At 31.9% G+C, this 16,675-nt stretch overlaps 1 protein-coding gene across 1 annotated transcript; it reads right to left on the bottom strand.

The window, feature by feature from the left end:
• Positions 1-2,022: 2,022 nt before the first annotated feature.
• Positions 2,023-2,796, bottom strand: LOC108758556 (uncharacterized). The gene has a single exon (XM_018503557.1). The coding sequence runs from the start codon at positions 2,794-2,796 to the stop codon at positions 2,023-2,025; it is 774 nt and encodes a 257-aa protein (XP_018359059.1).
• Between the last annotated feature and the right edge of the window lie 13,879 nt (positions 2,797-16,675).

Genomic DNA, 16,675 nt, shown 5'->3' with positions numbered 1-16,675 from the left:
TTTAATATTAAATTTATTTATTTATATTAAATATAAAATACAATTCATCAAACTGTAATGTCTGAAAATATTAATGTTATATATCAGTACGTTTACTAAAGCGAGAATTTTAATTATGTAAAAAAAAAATAAAGAAGTTAGAAAAGTGCCAATTTTGCTAAAGAGAATGGTAAAATTTTTTAAATAAGATTATTTGAGGGAAAATATCATTTAAGCCTTTATTCTTGAAGAACTTCTTAATGCTATTGAATGAAGATATAAAAAGTATTATTTATATTTTAGAAATCTTTTTCTGGAGACACGATGTGACAATAGTGTCTCTCGGTGCTGAAACAAGCGCAGCGATACGTCGTGGTGTGAGACCGGCTATGTTCAAAGGAACATAAAGAACGTAAAGACGCCAGCCGACAAGTTGCGGCGCGCGGATTGAGATTATTGGATCTCAATAATATAATGATTGAATCCATCAAGTTTGACATACGCTCGATAGCTTACACTCCGCGATTGTTTAATAAATGCTTTTATTTTTTCTTTACGTGCCCTATGAGTGGAGATATAGCAACAATCTATCTATATTCTAATATTTTCTACACTGAAAAGATTGGCTGAATATAGCATAGCATTTTTAATTGGCTGCAGCAACTTATTTTTGATTGCGTTATCGAAATCGTCTATTGACATTGCAGATAGGCTAACACAACCAAAAATTGACTGCTGCAGCCAATTAAAAATGCTATGCCATATTTTATTATTTAAATTGCTGCAGCAGCCAATCTTTTCTTTCATTGTAGTTAAATATTCATAGAAAGTTCGATTCCCAATACTCTGGAATAATAAAAGAATCATCACAGAATGTGCAATATCGATGAAATGTTCAGAATATTGTATGAATACTTCTTATATGTACCACAAAAATTATTCGCAAGCAAGCAGTACATGTCTCCACCGACAGAGGATCGCGGCGAAGTACATTTACTCATAAATAAGAATCACTTGGGAGAAAATATTGATGGTACATACAAAAATGTAAGGTAGTGAGACGTAAGCAGTAAGAAAATCGTAACATTGGATTCGTTACTGGCCTTACTGTGATTGGCCAATTTACTTATATGACATTGATCAATTTTTTTCAATTTACGACTTACTTTATATATTTTGTGACGACTCTTAATAGCTTCATGATGATTTTAATACTTTCTAGACAAATTAAAATTTTTTGAAAAGCAAAATCAGATTCTGTAGCTCAAAAAACTGCAGAAAGCATATCATTTTATTGCCAAAGGTAAAAATTGGCACTTCTTTAACATCCTTACAGTAATTTTTAGAAATTTTTCAATTTTACAGTTGTAAATTAAAAACAAAATTATTTAAAAGATAAATGATCAATTACCGCGTTTATTAATTGTTGCACACAGGAGCACAAAATATAAAGTTGCGCTAATGCACCTGATGTGTATATCATAATCGGCATCGCTTCGAAGAACGTCACTTCCGCTAACTGAAATTTTAATGAAGATGTATTTGCTACTATTTCATGATTAAAAATCCTCAATATAATTAAATAGGTATTCAAATTTTTTATGTAAAATAAATTTCTACAAAGAAAAAAGAAAAGAAGGAAAGATAAGAGAGGGTGAGAGAGAGAGAGGGGGGGGGAATATTAGTGGTAATAAATTATTACTCACGTTGCCTAGCAAGACACCAATAAAGCAGAATCGTAAAACGTTATTTACATACATTACAGTAAAGGTTAAAGACAGTAATTCTTTTAGCATTGACATTAAGCTGAAAGAAAACGTATAATGTATATTCTTAAAGCCTTATTAAATAACATAATAAAAGTAGATTTAAATATAAACTTTATTAAAGCGCGCGCGCAAATTTAAAATATAATTGAATCGAATAATTTAATCATATAAGAACTAATTTATCATATTACTTAATCATTATGTTATATTTATGTTTTTTCTATCTACAAAGATTATTAGAAACAACATACTTAAATAAACTCTGAGATACCTACTATATCAACTCATTGTGATGTCGACAGAGCGCTTTAATTTCTGTTTCTTTTTTTCGATAAGATGTAGAGAAATGTCTTTTTTGACATTCATCACCTTCATTTTCTTCTTGAAATACTATTGCAATTTTTTCCGCAATGTATCGATACTGCGCAGTTATCATTAAAATCAAATGCACTGTGTATACTTCCGCACTAACTTTTTTTATGAACGAATATACCATGCCGAGCAGTATAAACAGGCCTCCTAATAGAAAGACTTTAAGCGAGAATGGCTGTTTAGAAAAACCAGCAGGTACTCTGTAATCTTCATAATAAAATAGATTCTTTTCGAATATTACTAGAAACGTTACAAGGTGCCACACTATTATCGACATCGTGCCAGTGGTCCAGTAGAAATAAAGTGGACCCTTTATCGGGTTTAGAATCTCTGTCACGATGTTCTTCATAGTTTCATCAGCAGTATGCAGCATCCCATTCAGTTTTTGGATTAATAGATGCATCAGATCTTTACGAGCGTAAATTCGCCAAATCATAAAAAACATTTCTATTGTTTCTACAAAGCAGATGAGGCTGTCATTTATAGCCTTCTCCATTGACACGTACATGCATCCGGGTATCATCATGATCGTTACAACTATTTCTAATATCCATACAAAGACACTGTACATCCTCCAAAAGAACGAAATAGGTATGTCATGGTCGACCATCGGTAACAGATTGCCCGCGAGCAAATTCAACCAAACGTTTAAGGAATTCACGTTTTGGAAATCCATGTTTACGATGTTGTCAATTAAAATTGCAGGATTGGGAAAGTTACTTTGTGAAAGTTACAGAGTTATCATTTTTTTTCCTTTCAAAAAGTAATTTGGTACCATCACAAATTATCGAATTCTGAAAAGTAATACGTTACAGTTATAGCTGTTAAAAAAAAGTAATTATAAAGAATCGTTCTTCTTAAGTAAATTTTTGTATTAATTTCTGTAATTTTTTGCATTATTATTTTAAATACAAGAATCTTATACATTTTTAACATTATTAAGTTATTTTATTTATTACACTAAACATTCGCTTATATACGTCATATTATTTATAATTAATTGATATATACCCAGTGAAAACTATTTAATCAAGGTGATGTCGATGTGACGTCAAATCGATTAGGAATATGATATCAAAAAGAGTAATCAAAATGATGGCAAAATGACTATATGATTGCAAAATGTCTCATATCATGACGATGATCTTGACTGCCATTTTGATATTTATTTGATATCATATTAACAATTATCCAGCAAAAATTAAGCTGTTTTTTTATTATAGTGACGTCCAAATGACGTCCTAAACATCAAAATGCTGTTAAGATGATATCAAAATGACGAGTAACGTCAGTTTATTTATTGGGAAACTCTGTACAGAAATAAATGCAAGACTAATCTAGTTTACTCTATATTAGTAAAGTAAAACAATATTTCGCTCACAAACCTTGCTTGTGCCATCGTTGTGTCTTAGCGATCAAGATGCAGCGTCGGATGAATGGCTGTCCCTTCACAATGATAAACACACCAGTAGTTCCCCACTTGATGACTAAAGTGGTCCGACGTTCGGTTCTAAATGTTTCTTTGATTGGCGAGTGATGATCTTCTGATAGTTGCAATTTGTACAACCTCGTCAGTCTATTTCCGTCAGCGTGTGGTTGTCACTTTCATCTGGAGCAAATCCAGCTCGAAAGATCAAAAATGTTTCTTGAGGAATAGCTGATGGTGATGGTGAAACGATAGTCAAAACGAAATGCTCGTTCGTTCGAACACGATTACACGCCGCTGCCTTGGTAATCGGACTTCATCGCCAGTATTCCACTACGTGACGATGATAATTAATTTGATATATAATTTGGCTCTTTATAGTTTAAAGAATTTATTGTAAGCGATTACAACTGTTATAACTTATTTTCGCTAGCCACAATTACGTTTTACAATCAAAGATTGACTTTAATTGAATATCGAAGGAACAATGTCTTCTCGAGACCGCGTCATTCGTTCGTCTACCCGACCGGCTATCTTCACATTTCTGATTCTTCGAAATAGTTCGAAGTTGAACGAATAGGTCTAAATGTCATTAGCGGATACCCGCGATCCCCGCTCGATATCTCCTCTTTAATGCTAAGAAAAACGCAATGTGAACACCGAATTATCTCTTCTTTTCAATTTCTTATACTCGATACTTGATCTTGTATTAATACACGTTGTCATATAGGATGTTCTGTTCTTTTCATTATGATTTATAACGTTTTATCCTGTTATTATAGTGTGTGTTCAATATCGTCAATAACATAGCGTATTTCTGAATAAATAACGATTTTAAGAAGTCCTCTTTCATTTGCTATTATCATGAAGTGATAGTTGAAAAATGTCGGGATGTCAAGAAATACAGATATTTAATGTACAGCACTACAATCTTTATTACCTACAAAGATAAGTATGATAAAAGACTTTCTTTTAACCGTCTGTATTTTACACATGCATACACACAGCAAGCGAGCGAGCGAGAGAGAGAGAGAGAGAGAGAGAGAGAGAGAGAGAGGGGGGGGAGAGGGGGAGAGAGAGAGATAATTATCTTATAGGTCTCTTTTATTTGCGCACACAACTATCAAGGATTTTCATCATCGTGTACGCTTTTATTTGCTAAAAAAATATATATATAACAATTTATTGCTATTTGAAAGTTATTTATTAAGCGGCTACAAACTTTGAGAAATTTTCTTTTTCCTCAAATTTCTAGTCCTTTGTGATTTACTTAATTATGACATGCACTGTCATGCGATAGACATGTGACATTTTCTCACAATTATTGACTATATCCTGCGGTCTTTGCACAGGTGACAGTACGTATATCGGTTCCTTACCAATTCAAAAGTGACACAGCTATAAAAGTTAAGTTTTTCAAGAAAGAGGAAAAGCTATTTTTTAATTTTGCAGAAAATGATCGACTAATTAAATATATGTCAAATCGTTTTCGTATCATTCTTAAAAAGTTATCTTTTGAATAGTAACAATTCTTTTTAAATAAACACCTTCTTTTTTAATTGTGGAAATTTTTATTAAAGTTATAAATAAGTTCACGTTTGATAGAGTAATGTTTAAACCCAACTCATTTATTACTCAGTAATAACTCGAAAAATCACATTTTTAGCTATGTTACTTTTGAAGTAAGGGAGTACGTGATAGAGAATAAATATTAATCCATAGTGTACTACATACCTATATAAATATCGAATATAGATATTACATATCTATATAAGTATTGATTGGAAAATGTTTTATATTTTCTTTCAGGAAAGTAGAAGTGGAAGTGTAATGTGTAACAGCAAAGAACAACGAAGAGTATCAAAGTAAGTGACTAATCAAAGAAATAAGAATAAATTCTCTCAATATATTATATTATTTTTTATTTTATTGAAAATGGAGAATTCGCCAATGAATAATTTAAAAATCACTAGTTTGATTTTAGAATTAGCTTAGTTCATTTATTAATAAGACAATTAATTATTAGTTTATTATAGTTACTCTCCGAGGTAGTGTCGACATTAGAGAAAAACTCGATAAGTGAACTAAGCAAATTCTAAAATTGAACTAGTGATTACGTACTAGTAATTTTTAAATTATTCATTGGCGAATTCCGTATTGCAATAAAAATTTTGCAAATGTTGTACAAGAATTATATGATTCAGACGGTAATACAAACGGCTTATTTAGGATCCCCTTAATAAAATAAATGGAAATTTAATATAAGTTTCAAAATATCGACTATGTTCTTGGTAAAAATTTTTTTCATAATTTCTCACAAAATTTTTTATAATATCTTATATCAAGGATATGTAAGTAATTTCATATCACATGTCGAATAAATATCACTTAACATCTAATTTATATAATCAGTTAATACGAAATATTAGCAAAATACACCTAGAAGAATTAAAATAGTATCTTGTATAATTTTACATGAGTCATAAAATAGATTTAAAATAAAATTTAACCTTTTATAATATTGAACACGGTCATATATTGTCAATAATTAATAAAATACCCAGACAGTACACAATATTTATAAAATATTTACAAAATATTTAAGATTTATTTCAAATATTTTGTAAATATTTTTGTGGTCTTAGATTGCACAGATTATAAACATTCATTATAAATATTATGAAATATTTATTGTAAATGTTATAGTAAATGCTATGAAAATACTTAACGAGATATTATAATTCAAGTAAAAAATACTTATTAGAATATTTATTTATATTTACCATAAATATTACATGAAATATTTAGTCTATATTTTAATGATATTTCAAATAAAACTTTATATAAAATATGTATGTAATATTTATGCAACAATTAAAAAATTGAATATTAATAAATATTTATCATAAATATTTTGTGCTGTCTGGGTACAACACAAGAGTAACTCACATAATGCATTGTAAGTTATTTCTGTGTAAAATGATTGAAGACTTTTTCGCAAAATCAAACAATGCTGGAAGTGATGATTGACTTATTGTTAGAAGTAATAAACATTCTGCTGTATCTGTATCTTCATGGATCGAAAGATCCAAATCATGATTTTCCACATCTTTGTGAAGAGAAAAATCCAAAATTTAGCGTGCCACATTTCTATCAAAAGCAAGATCCAAAATATGATCTGTAATGTTAAAGTGCTTGATGGATCTTTATATAAAGTATAAAAAAAATTAAAAAGTTGTAAAATACTTATTTATACTTAATGTTACATTTATATTACTCGTAATTATGTGATAATTTCGTTATTTTTGAATGGAATATATGTGGGTGTATATTGTTTTACGCTGATGGAAACTAAGTAACGACGTTACTTTAATTGTTACTTTTTATGATAACGATTTAATAATGACGGTGCAATTTTTTACGATTAATTAAAAACTAAGTGTTGGGAAAAAATTATTTTTAATAATAATTTATCATTATCACGCGTTGTTTATTGAAAAATATATTTCATTATTCGTAATGAATTAAAGTAACAATTAAAACAATTCGACAATACGTTACAATACAAATAGTAAGTTACTTCCTAGTCAGAAATGATAATGGAATCGACATCGAATCGACATTGATTCGATGTCGATTCCATTATCATTTCTGAGTAGGTTGTTTCAATAAACAATCCGTAGTGACACAAGTTACTTTTTAAAAGTAACCTTCCCAATCCTAGTTTTCAATTAGTTATTGTTACCATCATAAAAAGGTGCAACATCATTGCGAAATCATTATAATAGACTATAGAAAGTAAGGATACCCATCCCTGATACTTATATTGCATATAACCATATATATTTCGGGGTCAACAATTTTACTACTGAGCAAGAAGTATTAAAATTTTGTTACTTATTACAAACGATATTTAACTATTCTTTGATTAACGTAACTTTTCCCCTATTTTCTACTCGTTCTTTATTAATATTTCTTATATTTGTACAGGAAACGCAATGTTTAATTCAAACAATTTACATTATAATAAACGTAATAAATGTATAGTAAATAATTACCTATCAGGAACACCTATCTGTTCCGTGTTTTCACAAATATTAAAGGAAGTTGCTGAGTATATTTGATCTTTTTTTATTGTTGTATTCGCGTGTGCATCGCTACTCACATTATTCACAACGTCTATACATGAAGGAAATATCCTACATTCAAATATAAAATGTTTAAAGAAGTAAAAAATGGAACATAGAAATTAGTTTCAATTATGCACGCTACTTCATTATGCGGACAAATGTATTATTTTATTAACTAATTATTTGGACATTGAGATACAATCTATTATTATTAGTATGATAATCTAGTAAATATAACTCTTATATAGATCTGATTATTCTTGAAAATTAAAAATACGAATATTATTAATTTGTACTTTCTGAGTACTAAATATAGTAACACAACACATATTTCGGTAAGTACCTTGTTAAATACTTATTTTAACCATTATATTTTATTTAGGTGTTAATCATTTATTAGTATTTATTACTATTAATTACTATCAACTTTACGTACACTCTTCGAGCATTAATTTTTTATTATATATCTTTAGAGTACACTTACCCGTGCACACGTTTTAAGTGTCTTTGTAAATTATTCTTATAATTGCTTTTCATTACTGAATTGCATATGTTACATATCACGTTCTGTGTGTTTTTTATTATGGTAAAATGGTCCCATGTCCCATGTGCACTTTGGATAATACGTGCACTGCTACACACACAATCCACAACATCTACATATGAAGCTGATATCCTACATTTAAATATAGATTTGTTTAAAGAAGTAAAAAATGCAACATAGAAATTAATTTCAATTATGCATACTACTGTTATACGTTATACAAATGTATTACTTTATAACTTTCAACTTATTACTTAGACACTGAGATGCAATCTAGTATGGCAATGTGATAAATACAAATCTTATATACATTTAATTATTCTTGTACGAAAATTAAAAAATGAACGAATTTTGATAATTTGTACTTTGCTGTGTACTAAACATGGTAAGAGTACATATGCCGATGTGTGTTGAACACCAGTTTTAACCATTACTTTTTTTCAAGTATTATTTATTTATTACTATCAATTGCCGTCAATTTTATATTCTTCAGTACCAATTTTAGATAACTTTTATTGTACACTTACCCGTGCACTCTTTTTAAGTGTTTATTTATACTTTTGAATTTAAGTTCTAGACCACATCTGTTACATGTCAAATCCTGTGTGTCTTTTATGGTAGCATGATCCCATGTCCAATGTGAATGTTTATCTTTCTTTTCTACTTCCGTTAATTCGTTTGAATGTTCCCGTACCAAATGATCGAGTAGGTAAAACGTGTTTCTAATTGTTATTTTGTCCAAACAATGATTGCAATATGCATAAGATATTCCTCTTATTTTTTTGTAATGTCTACATATCCACTCACGAGCTGATAATTTCTCACGGCAATATGTTGCTCCTTGCTCTGCCATTATAACCGTTTTGTGTTACGGAATATTTGTGACTAATCACAGAAGGTACAGAAATGATTCTAGACTCACTCTTTTGTAGAAACTGTTTATAGAAAGACCAAAACAGAGGTACGTTTCTTTGGCCAAATATAAATATTGATATGTGTATATATATGTATTTCAATTTGCTTAACTCCCAAATCATATACAGCTCTACTCTCTCGATAATTAATACAATTCTACTTATATATTACTTATATTTAAAAAATTAATTAAAAATTTCCTTCTTAGTTTTCTTTACGTATTAGTACAATTTTCGTTTTAATTTCATCTCATTTATCATCAATATTGTTATATATTAATTCTATACGGAGGGCCGCCGCTGACTCGTTATATATAATAATAATGTGTGTGTGAAGGCTATTTTGCTATTCCTCTTAATATTTTTATTTACCAATCTTTTAAGTAAGCCATTTTTTTTTAAATAATTGATTTCCCAATAACTGCTGCTTATGATTGATTTGAAACTTTACATATAAATTGTTTTCTACATGAGGAATATAAAGTGCAGGTCCCAATTTTGAAAAATAAAAAAATTGTTTTTATAGCGGGATTTTATCGATCGAATTTGTTTCTATTTGATTTATATAATACACGCACACACACACACACAATATACAATATACTTGTAATATACATATGGAACTTCTATCCAATAGGCAAATCATAAAAACATTGCGCAAAAGTAGCATCGTGATTTTACAATTTTCCAGTAATTACGATCAGATAATTCGTCATAACACAACAGTTTCGTCAGAATAACATATTAATTTAAATGAATAAAATTTCCATTTGTCAAAAATTGAACAAATCTAATTTAAGATGTAAATACTTTTTAATTTACTTTTTTAAAAAAATTTAACGGACGAGATGCCGATAGCATATTGAAGAAACAAATCAGGATATTATCCGATTATTTTCAAATATTTGAAGAATATTTTTGAACGAAGATTGGATCACATTGGGTGCATTTAGTACTATAATCGGTCACCGAGCGCTCAGTTAGATTAGAACTAAAAATATAGGCCAAACAGATACAAGAGCTCACTGATCATAATACTGAATGCACCCAATGCGATCCAATCTTATTACTAAATTATATTGCAATATTTCTGCAATATAATTTTCTGCAATATTTCTACAATATAATTTAGTAATAATTATGCATTTTTATCAGCACAATTATATTTTTAAAATACTGAAATAATTTTCTCAATTATTGGAAAATTTCTTTCCAAATTTAATTTGATAAATATTTCTCAAAATTAATTTTCTATTAATATAATTTTCTATTCACCATATGGTTATTATTTTACCAAAGTATCACGTCAAAATTAATTGGATATATTTACCGTTATTAATATTTTAAAAAAAGATCAGAGTTTCTAGTTTAGTTTCTGTAAATATGTACACTCGTATAAAATTGCAAATTACAAATTTTATGCAAGATTTTGTCATATAATTTATTAAACGTTGTTCTATCGGAGTATTTATCATGAGCTATCTAGAAAGACTTTATCAGAAGTGTCAATAATGTGATACGTAGTTTGCATCATTCTATAAAATTGATATTGGTGTCGCTAGTGTACGGGAACTTTCAAGCGTCACACAAAAAGACTAAGATGGCCGCTCTCAAGTTTTCTCTTATTCTGTGTCCAAGTCGAGGACTAAACATCACAGCGCTAACATTTCAAATACGGCAAGCAGCGTTCCGGTGTCAACAAGCAGTAAGTCTCTTGTTTATTTTTTATTTCATTATTTGTCGCGGGAATTAAATTAATCCGTTCTACCAACTGGGGTGAGTTACACTTAACGTTTGCAACGCTTGCGTGTATCATCTCATCCTTGTTTAATCTAAAGACACTGGTAATGTCTCGGCGCTAAGCTACGCGCAGTGACACTACCGTGGCTACTTTTATTTAAATGACAAGAAGAATGAAACGATATTTGTTTTTCACATTTTCAAGAATTGCGATTCCGAATTCGGCGAAGATTGTTTCGAGAATTAATAAAATTCAGACGAATAATTGGCAAGAAGGTCGCATTATGTTTAATATTTCAGGGAACTTTCAAGGATTTCAGGAAACGTGATTTCAAAAATTAAAGATTTGAATTCATGAAAATCAAGCGTTTTCACTCTTAAAGAAAAAATTAATAGTTATCAGGAAAATGTAATCGGTAAGGTTATATATTTAGAATACTATACTTGAAATTGTAAGGATAAAATAAAATTATTCAATTTTGAAATTTACGTTTGAAAAATTAATAAGTATAGTAAAAAAGCAAAATTTTAATCTAATTTACGCTGGATACATCAATTGTATATTCCAGAAAGAAAAATAATATCACAGAATATTGCATATAAATTTGTTTATTATTATCTGTATAATATATTTGAAACAATATCATTCTACAACATTGCATAAAAATATACAAAGACATGAAAAAATGTCTTGACTCATTCGATAAAACATGTTCATGAATAATTGTCTAGCGTTGCATCGCTGTTACCAAAAACAAAACGGTTCGATATGTCGATTGTGGTTTGCAATTTAATTGATGTTGAATTGAAGCGAGAATATTGTGTGAGTCTTACAATACACTTCATAAATATTTTACGAACAATTCAAATTTAGCCACAGACAAACACATTGTATTTTAATTTCGGATTAATATTTATGACAGAAATAGGTCACAAGTATTAATAAGCGAAACATCGTTCCTGTGCTCGCAAATTAGCAACGTTGTTTAGAAAATACTTCTCAGAACAAAAAAAAAATTAAAAATTACAGCGATCGAAAATAAATCAATTTTCGCATACATATGTTTCTTATGCAATGAAAGGAAATTACCGTGTTTCGTCAATTTTTTTTGGAATGCGCTGCACAAGAAGCGTAATAAATTTAATAATTAAACGAAGAAATAAGGACACATCGAGAGTGTCTCGACTACATCATAAACATGTTTAGAGAGTACGTAGGCCAGAAATAAAACTCGGTTTTGAAACTTATAGACTCGTTCTATCGATTAACTAAGGATCCACCATTTCGTGTGCATTTGGGTTGAATGAATTAGAAAATTTTTCGGCGAAATTTTAGCCGCATTCTCGTACGAACGCAATTACTATTTTCTTTTGAGATCATTGATAGAAGGATAACAACGATAATTATAATATTAGTAATAATTAATAATATATAATTATAATCATATTATAATTATATAATTATATTACTTAATAATAATAATAGTAATAAAAATAACTATTCGTAAAGTATCCTTTACCAGGAGAGATATACCTATAAATTATGTACATGTTTTCCGTGCGTGTATGATTCTCAATCTCCACTTCTTTTCTTTTTTCTTTACATTACGTATCGTTAAGATAATTTACTATTACTCATCACGGTAGCAACATAAATAATAATGTAACACTATTATTTACAAACTCACTTTCTCTCTCTCTCTCTCTCTCTCTCTCTCTCTCGCACGCACTCTTTCTCTATATCACTCTTTCTAGCTTTCTTCTTTCTCTCTTTCTTTATTGCTGCCTCGCTGAATCGCGCGCGTTGCATGCGAATCTAGTTTGATGATCGACGATGCACCCCTCTTGATCGCGTGATGATCGCAGAATTCTTCGTTAACACTTTCCCGAGGAAATTACAAAAAGATTCACCCAGACTCATTTTTATCAATGTAATACTTAATCAACTTTAATGTTTAACTCTTAGTACATATGATGCTCTTTTCAGTTCTTTGTTACACACGACAGATCGTTCGTGTCCTGTTAATTTTCATCATTTTTACAAGTATACACAACTTATTAAGTAATTCTTACATATACTTTAATATCTTTAGAAAGTGTTTATAAAGTAGTGTATTAAAAAAAGGAAGGAACAGAGACCTAGCATTTAGTCAAGTGCTCCTATTTCAGAGAAAACAAATGCGCAGGACACAAATAGCCCAATCGTGTGTACTAAGGGTCAATTTACTCGTATCTTTTTCTAATCCTTCGCACTAGAAGATAACCGAGTTAAACCGAGATTAAAATATTAACTTAGTAATTTACATTGGTAGAAATGAGCTTATTCACCTTTGACGTGGACAAGAATCGAGTAAATAGTCACCCGTTAGATCGGAGAAGTGTTAAAATCAGTTGACGTCTACCTCGTTGTACTTTTCAACGAGGATGTATGCTTTCTTTAATTCGTTATCAAGCATCAACAATATATACGTATCACAAGTCGTCGCGCGCGATAATAGTGCATCGGTCTCGCACCGCGAAGGCGATCCGGGGCGAAAGAAGAGGAGCTTCCGGTCGTGCCTTTCGCAGCTTCCTGAGGTATACACATATACACGGAGGACCTTACGAGGACAAATAATTTTAGAATTCGGAGAGCGCATCGTATTCTCCTGACGAAGTGCCTCGATTCTCGAGGGTAATACATCGTGATCCGTCTCGCCCTGGTCCCGCCCTTCGAAAGCGATCCGCTCTTTCGACCGTCTCGCCTCTGAACGCGTCCGAGATGAGCTCGCACGAGGTCGTCGATCATCGCAACATGACGCCGAAATGGAGACCGTCCGTTTCGCGTCGCTTTTCGTATTACATGTTCTATCTACTTTTCTCTTTTCCTGCGTCTACGTATTTACAGTGACGAAGGAAAAGAAACCGCGCGTCATCGCCGTGGTCTCTTCATCGATAATCGTCTAAACTCACTTTTCTCCTTCGTTTTTGTTTTATATATATATGTATATCAAAACCATTTTCGCGTAGAAATACTGATCCCACTAAATGTCCCTCGCGGTGGTTAATTGATATCTAAATTTTCGGCTGACTGTCTTGGGCTCAGTTTCACCAATGTAGGATTAACTTTAATCTCGGTTCAATTTATTCTTTATCTTGTAATTAGTCTAATTCTGAGCATTAGAAAAAGATATACAGTAAGTTAAACCGAGATTAAGATTAATCTTACATTAATGAAACTGGTCTCGGTGAACGACAATCTTTCCTCGTTTTCAAGTTACCTTCGTCGTCGTTTCCCGCGAGAAAAAGAAAAGGAGACTGCGAGGGAAGGAAAGGCTTTCCGACAAGGGCAAATGTCGAATAATCCGCCTGTATTAAACTTCGGTCGTGAGGCGTGAAAACGCATATTTAACGCATTTGTTTGAACGTTTATTATCAAGAATGAGGGTACCGCAATATCATCCCTCGTTCGTATCGCATGTCCCATTACGTTACGAAAGGTCAATGGTAATTGATATCGCGTTTCACAATAGGATTTGCATGAGCGGCTCGAGCCCGTCATCACGTCGAGAAATGCGAGTCGCGAGGAAACGTGCGAGTGTGACGTCGACCAGTGGATCGTTGCTCTGGTTGCGCTTCACTTTGGATCGATGAAAGCGTAGCTCGTGCGAAACGCCCGCAGCTAATTCGAATGAATGAACGAACGGTGGCCGCATATTCCTAAACGATTAATCGCTAACGACTTCCGGGGAATATCTCCCAAGAAACTATCTTCGGACGCGCTTCGAATGTGCGTCGATATTAATTTAACCAGGACATTTCCGAGGTGTAACGCAATTAACAGAATAAGATCAAACAAATACGAACAGGTGACAATTATTGGCTGCGTTCAGGGCACATATTACTCGTATAAATTTGTTCGAAATAAATTCCGATTACAATTATTCTGTTTTTTCTAGAAAATAATAGAAATCTAGGAAATAATTAAATGTCCATTCCGAATAATTTCATAATATATAAGAGAAGAAAAAGCAGCTTTGAAATTGTTATAAATATGGTTAGTTCTTACCCTTAATTTAAATGTATAAGGCCCGATTGCACCAACATTACTTTGATTTTAAGCAAGACTTAAAACTCTCTCTGTCTTTGTCTCTTTTTCGCTTTAAAACGAGATGGAGAGAGTTTTAAGTCTTGCTTAAAGTCAAAGTAACATTGATGCAACCGGGCCTAAATCAATCATATTACTAAATTTTAATATTTGTTCGCATAATACTAACTAAATATTGACTAAATGTAAACATATATTTATATTTGGTACAAGAATTATTAATTTGACTTAAGGATCACTTCTTTCGTTAAGTAAATATTTATTTATTAAATAAATTTCAATTAATACTATTGTAAAAAATATTAAAATTTAGTGAATCTTTTTTTGCGGTACGCAACAAATTTTTAAAGCCATTTTTTACGCTAACGCAGCCAAAGAAATTCGTCTCGGAGTAGCGACGACGATGACGAAAATGCAGTTTGAGGAGCGTAAAATCGAATAGAACCGACGCGCGAACCAATCCTTATTGCGATCCTAATTCCGTGAGAAGCCGGAATGGCGAATTGACATTTTCGGGGTACGCGGTCCCCCCCCCTGACTATATCCCTCTCTACCGACGCTGTCGCCGCCGCCCTTGTAATCCTTATCCTTCATCGCGGCGGCGACGGCGGCGGCGCCGGCGGCTCCTACCCCCTTGCTCCCATTCTCAGCCTGCTCGTTTTCTCTCCCTCACGATGATATTGATCCTCTTGCCGCGAGGCCCACCCACGAGCAGCAACGTTAGGCTGCCATTCGACCTAGTGTAGAACCGTAACGCGGATGAAGACGCGCGGAAACGACTAAAATCTCCGTTTTGCCCGAGGATTTTCATGTCGTTGGAAAATAAAAAAATAAAATAAAATTCAATATAAAGTAATATTAAATAACTCCGATTCAATCGGGATAACTTTGGCCTAAATTAAAAAAAATGCCTAAATAGCATGTCCAAAATCAGATCACAAAACATCAGGTTATCTTTAAGATGTCTTATTTCCCGATTTTGATGATGTGTGCTATTTGGACATTATCGAAATTTGGATCGAAGTTACTTTGATTTCAGGCAAGAGTTATCCCACTTTAAAGTAGCTTTTTTTTTTAAAGAGAGATATATGTGGCTGGCAAACGATAATCCCGATTCCAGGCAGATCGGAGATTCTTGCGGAGAGACAGTAACGCGATATGTCGGGAAAGAGATAAATAAAGCGGGGTGCGCGAAAAGTCTCGCGTTACATGCCGATCGCGAAACGCTCGCGTTATTGGCGGCAGGATAACGTGCCGGATAACGCACATTAATTTTCGGACGGATCGATACGACACGCGATAAGCCGCCGATGGTTTATCGTCCCTGGGATTTTCCGCGTGGCGAAACGGATCGAATTTATCTCGTGCGGTTGATGACGAATTTCCGATAACGCGTCAGCAACGCGTTATACCGACGAGACGGAGATTTTGGAAAAGTTCGAAAGTTTTAAGTGAAGAGATAATATATCTTGTAGGAACTCAACGCTTTTATTAATAACAGTTCAACATGGAATTTATTCTATATACGAAATGCCCGTATTATATAATGTTTCTTTTATAAATATTTATAAATAATACGATATATGTATATATGCGTCCCCAATCAAGGCCACCCTCAAGAAATTTAACACGTCGCAACCTTCATCTCGATTATGTCATGCTTTTTCACGATCAACTGTCGACAAGTACGAAAAGTTAACTTTTCAACGATGCA

Source organism: Trachymyrmex cornetzi, unplaced genomic scaffold (genome assembly GCF_001594075.2).
Source record: "Trachymyrmex cornetzi isolate Tcor2-1 unplaced genomic scaffold, Tcor1.1 scaffold16, whole genome shotgun sequence".
Taxonomy (NCBI): Eukaryota; Metazoa; Arthropoda; class Insecta; order Hymenoptera; family Formicidae; genus Trachymyrmex; species Trachymyrmex cornetzi.
Note: the sequence above shows the minus strand (reverse complement) of the source record. Positions and strands in the feature narration are given on the sequence as shown.